This window comes from Marmota marmota, unplaced genomic scaffold (genome assembly GCF_001458135.2).
Source record: "Marmota marmota marmota unplaced genomic scaffold, marMar, whole genome shotgun sequence".
In the NCBI taxonomy this organism is placed as follows: domain Eukaryota; kingdom Metazoa; phylum Chordata; class Mammalia; order Rodentia; family Sciuridae; genus Marmota; species Marmota marmota.
In genome coordinates, this window is record NW_026000249.1 from 25,864,552 (window position 1) to 25,870,551 (window position 6,000).

General features: G+C 40.9%; 1 protein-coding gene across 1 annotated transcript in view; it reads left to right on the forward strand.

The window, feature by feature from the left end:
- Positions 1 to 6,000, forward strand: part of Sytl5 (synaptotagmin like 5) — a 224,669-nt gene that overhangs the window by 172,338 nt on the left and 46,331 nt on the right. The window contains exon 7 of the mRNA XM_048796389.1: positions 3,718 to 3,852. Within this exon, the coding sequence (XP_048652346.1) occupies positions 3,718 to 3,852 (135 nt within the window). The remainder of the gene's footprint in view (positions 1 to 3,717; positions 3,853 to 6,000) is intronic.

A 6,000-nucleotide genomic window follows, 5' to 3' on the forward strand; every position in this document is an offset into this window, starting at 1 on the left:
AACAGCTTATTGAGGGGAAAATTGAATTTTTATTTCAGTCATCTCTGAAATAAAGACTCCTTTGTTTTTCAAGTCTGTTATCGCTTCAGTGACCCTGAGGAGGGCCAGAGACTCAACTGAAGTAACATTTTCTTAGCATTCTTCTCAGGAAATGCATTTTTAATTACTTTCCACTTTTGGTAAATAAAGCATGTATGAGTTCTTTCTTTTCACATATCTGCTCGCATTACTTCTAGGTAGAAGGTTTTATGTCAGGAAGAGTATTGTCTATAAACAGGTGACGACTACCTTTGTTGTAGGATGCTCCTCCCCACCAACCTGAGCACTGATACACTCAAATCAGAGATATCTTATTTGAGCTTCACACATTTTATCCCCTGTTTAAAATTCAGGCTTCTTTAAGGAGAAAACAACAACAACAACATTTAGCCACCTCAACTGAATTCAGAAAGCAAATACATGTGTCAAGTACTAAACACAGCAATGGGAGATACACAGGGCACCAAGATGCCAGAAGGCACAGGTGACCTGGGGATAAGAGAATTCATCTAGAAGAGTCAGCCCCATGCAGACTCTGAGGATCAAAAGGCAAATTGCTCTGTCTCAGCTCTGTACTTTGTAGTCTTTGTTTCTGAGGCAGCTATTGGACAGTTTTGTGGCCAAAGTAGCAAGAGTTCTAATATGTGCCAAGTCACGTTATGATCCTTTCCAGGTACCATGCTTCATTGTCTCAGCAGAAGGCAGCCTGAAATGCTGACCGTGTCTCAGCCTTTATCTGGCTCTAAAAACAAGTCTGGGATTTTCTTTTCTTTTTTTTTTTTTTAGAATCCTGAACTCTGAGTGGGATTGAACTCTAAATGTCATCTAACTCAAACACTCTTGATTAACCACATCTTCATTACTTAGCAGAGATGAATGGGAAAGAAAATCCAAAGTCTCCCAAATATCCTATCCCAGGTATCAATCCTTCATCTCACATTGAATCCATTTATCTCATCTCAGGACTCCCACAATGCCTTGTGCCTCTGCATCACTCTTTCCATTACACTCTGACCTTCCCATTCCCACTCTTAATTGTAAGCTGTTTCAGTGCTAGACCAGTGGCTTCTTTGCTTTTGTGTTGCAATATCTAGCATAGTTCCCGATTCCTGAAAAACAATCAGTGGTTGATTGAATATGTGATTCAGAGCCCCCAGATGCTGCTAGGAGCTACCATTTGCAGATCCCAGCCCAAGCATCACAGACTAGGTTGCAGAGTTAAGTAGAGTTTTGAGCTGACAGACAGTAAGTAACCCACCAGCACAATGAATTATGCAAATCCTGACTCATTCATGACTCTCAGCTGGGCCCTGCTGAAACTGAAAACTGGCATCGATGGTTCTTGGTCTTCAAAGAATATAACATCTATTTAGTTTGGTGGCACACATCTGAAATCCCAGCAACTCAGGAGACTGAGGCAGAGATGTTGCAAGTTCTAGGTCAGCCTAGATAATTTAGTGAGACCATGTCTCAAAATAAAAACTAATCCTGGCGTGGTGGTGCACGCCTGTAATCCCAGCAGCACAGGAGGCTGAGGCAGGAGAATCATGAGTTCAAAACCAGCCTCAGCAAAAGCAAATCAGTGAGACCCTATCTCTAAATAAAATACAAAATAGTGCTGGGAATTGGCTCAGTGGTCAAGTACCCCTGGGTTTAATCCCTGGTACCCAAAATAATAATAAGTATAAAAAGAATTTCAGGAAAATATAAAATAGCAATATGAGTTGCCAAAAGCTTCTCTAAACAAGGCAGAGTGTTAATAAATCCCAAGAGATGTCATAAGGCTATTAACTTACTCACTATTAAGTGAGTAGCTAAATAATAAATTCCTGCTTGATGGGGTAATGGGAGCTAGCAAGAAAGACATCAAATTGTAGCCAAGTGCAGTGGCACATTCTTGTAATCCCAGTGGCTTGGGAGGCTGAGGCAGGAGGATCTTGAGTTCAAAGCCAGCCTCAGCAATGGCGAGGTGCTAAGCAACTCAGTGAGACCCTTTCTCTAAATAAAATGCAAAATAGGGCTGGGGAGGGGCTCAGTGGTCGAATGCCCCTGAGTTCAATCCCCAGTAACACCCCTGCAAAAATTTTGGGGGATGGGGTTGTAATTTAGTGGCAGAGCGCTTGCCTCGAATATGTGAGGCACTGGGTTCGATTCTCAGCACCACATATAAATAAAATAAAGGTCCATAAGAACTAAAATGAACAAATAAATACAATTTAAAAACAAAAAAAAATGTGGACCTTGACAGATGGATGGAGCTCAGGATATCAAAAGGGAGGAAGAATGATTTCCGGCAGAAGAGACATTAAAGAGAGGTGCACAGGTGGGGACATGCACGAGGTGGTTCTCAGAGCAGCATAAACTGACATTATATTAGTGCCATTCTCACAAAAAAAATCAATTTTCCAGTAGATTGAAGCTTCTGACAATTGACAGTGACACTTCTGGGGTTCTTTGAAGCAGAGACAACTTAGCAGATTCTATTAAGATCCTGCCAGTACCTTTGGAATCCACTTTTCCCCTAGAAAACTGTTGAATGTAAAGTAAGTTAACTGGTCTTTCCCAAAGCCATCCCCCCAAAGAATATTATAGCCTTTTTATTATTATTATTAAATTGCTCTTGGAAATTGCCATGTTTGGGGCCCTCTGTAATATCAGTGTTTGAATCAGGGTTCCTGAAAAGCTATTTCTGTTTAAGTTTCAAATAATTTAGTAAAATGCGAATTCAATAAGAGTTCATCTAACATGAGGCACTCCATTATTCAAACTTAGTTATCATAGGAAGAAATGTCGTGGAAGATATAGATGGCTTCCACCACATGAGTTTAGTCACTCATTCCACAAGAATTTATTGGTTCTAATATGTGCCACGTATCATTCTAGGCTCAGAGAAAGTGGTAGGGAATGAGAAAGGCAGTCACTGCTATCATGGAGATGCAGTCTAACAAGTTGCTACCTCAGTTTGTCTCAAAGAATTAGCCCCCTCTCTGAGCCACGTGAGTGTGAGCAATCTATTCTGCACATATGTCCAGGCCAAGTGATATTTTCCCTTCCCAGGTTATAGTGCTGAGTTCCCTATATAGGTGGTCTTTTGCTTAGCAGGGACAGAGTCCTGGCTTACCAGCAGGTAGAATGGTCCTGGGAGAATGTCACACCCTTCTACCTTACCACCAATGACACTATACTGCAGAAGTACTGGGACTCCCCAGAATGCCTGAGGCCTAGGGCTTCTTTACTGAAGAACTATTTATTATTCAAAGTACTAGGAAGCCAGGTGTGGGGGAGCATGCCTGTAATCCCAGCGACTCCAGATGCTGAGGCAGGAGGATCCTGTGTTCAAAGCCAGCCTCAGCAATTTAGTGAGGTGCTAAGCAACTCAGTGAGACCCTGTCTCTAAATAAAATACAAAATAGGGCTAGGGATGTGGCTCAGTGGCCAAGTGCCCCTGAGTTCAATGCCTGGTACCTCGCCCTCCCCCCCAAAAAAAATAGAAAGTACTAGGAATTTTATTCTTTGTATTGTGTTTTTATTAATGCATTATAATACACATAATAGTGGGGATCATTGGGATGTATTTATAATGCACATAACATAATTTAGTAGGAATTATATTCTTGAAATATCTTTAAATACTTCTTTATCTTACTTTTAAATACCTATAAATATATATAATTTCAGATTTCTACTTAGCAAGTTCAGATCAGCAACCAGAGGAGAAATCATAACTCCAAAAACTGAAAGTGGGCGGAGCTACAGCTTGGATTTCGACAGCCAACATTTTCGCAGTTTAAAGTCAGCCCCTGGTTCAGACAGGTAAGACACATACCATTGGCAATCAGGTAGCTTGGGGATGAGGTTGATGAATTTCCATCCAAACAGGACTTCTGGCTATCTGTAAAGTATCTCCACTTAGAGAACCCACACATAATACAGAAAGTCAGGAGGATATTTTTTAGTTGAAAGAGAAAGCATTTACCTTCCTCATGGACTTAGAGCTGTTGGAATTGTCTGTATCACCTGCAGGGATACAAGTGTCTGTTTGGGGACTCGGGACTGTAGTTCAAATGGAGATGTACAGGTCAAATATGTTCTTTTTCTTTTTGATTTTTTCTTTTTAGATATTTATGACAGATGAGTGTACTTTGACATACATACACGGAGAATAACTATTCTAATTAGGATTTAATTCTTGTGGTTGTACATGATGTGGAGTTTCACTGGTCGTGTATTCATATATGAACAGAGGAAAGTTCTGTCCAATTCTTTCTATTGCCTTCCCTATTCCCATCCCCCTCCCCTCCCTTCTTTCCCCTTGGTCTAATCCAATAAACTTTTATTCTCCACCTCCCTTTATTGTGTGTTAGCTTCTGAATATCGCAGAGATCATTCAGCCTTTGGATTTTTGGGATTGGTTTATTTCACTTAGCATGATAGTCTCCAGTTCTATCTATTTACAAGCAAATGCTATAATTTCATTCTTTTTATGGCAGAGTAATATTCCATTGTGTATATTTACCACAATTTCTTTATCCATTCATCTGTTGAAGAGCACCTAGGTTGTTTCCTAGGTGCTTGGCTATTATGAATTGAGCTGCTATAAACATTAATGTGGCTGCATCACTGTAGTATGCTGATTTTTAAGTCCTTTGGGTATATGCCGAGGACTAGAATAACTGGGTCAAATGGTGGTTCCATTTCAAGATTCCTGAGGAATCTCCACATTGCTTTCCAGAAGGGTTGCACCAATTTGCATTCCTACTGACAATGTAAGAGTGTACCTTTTTCCCTTTTCATTTAATTGCTTGATCTTTTTGTATTGAAGCTTCTGCAATAGGAAACTTTAAGTGTCATATGCACTTCCTGCAACTTATAAAAATATTAATAATTTTATCATTTGGATTGCCTCAGGCATTGTTCCCTAAATTCCACTCCCTCCAACTGATTGTCAGAAGGGCCAAGTGAGATTCTCCTGTGCACAAAGCTATCACTTGTCAGAAAAAGTAACAAAAAGTAGGATAGCTAAGAGCATTGTCACTTCTCATCATATTTGATTTTTTCAATCCTGTGGATACATAAGTCAAGGCTTATTTTCACTATTAGTGTGACATCAAAGCTAGAGATTAGAAAAAATAGCCACCCCTAGTTTTGTTTTTTGTTTTTGTTACTAGGGATTGAACTCAGATGTGGCACTGAGCCTCATCCCCAGCCCTATTTGGTATTTTATTTAGAGACAGGGTCTCACTGAGTTGCTTAGCACCTCACCATTGCTGAGGCTGGCTTTGAACCCGCGGTGCTCCTGCCTCAGCCTCCTGAGCTGCGGTGTGCACCACCGTGCCCAACACACCCCTATGTTAATTCCCTTTTCTTTACTTGGGGCTGCAGTAATTTTGCTAAGCCAGGCAGTAAAAACTGGCAGACATTCTTTTCTCCTTAGGTTCTGCAAACAGAATTACATTCTCCTTATAATCCTATTTTTTTTTTGTTTGTTTCTTGTGGTGCTAGTCATCAAACCCAGGGCTCTGGTTCACTGTGATCATTTTAGAATATAGACCAGAGTATTTCCCTAGAAGGTACCCTCTTTTCACTATTGTTTTTTTTTTTTTCCCATGTTGACTCTCTATACCTATTTCTTTTTTCCCTATAGCATTCTTGCAAGCAGGTGTCTTTTTATGTAAATCCATACAGAAAAAAAAATCCTTATAAAAACAGAATAAGTCATTTTCATCCACTATCAAAGGATCATCACTGTTCAATATTTTCCAAATATTTAAGAATCTAGAGTGGCCCGTGGCGGGACAGAGTTTCCAATCACTCCTGCAAGGTAGGCGGGCCTGCGACCCACCAGCAGAAGAGGAGCAGCGGCCTGCTGAGAGGCAGAGCCGCCCCCTCCCCCTGCGCTGGCAAGGTAGAGGGAACTGTGACCACCCACAGAGCAGGCCCAGCGGCCTGCTGAGGGGCAGA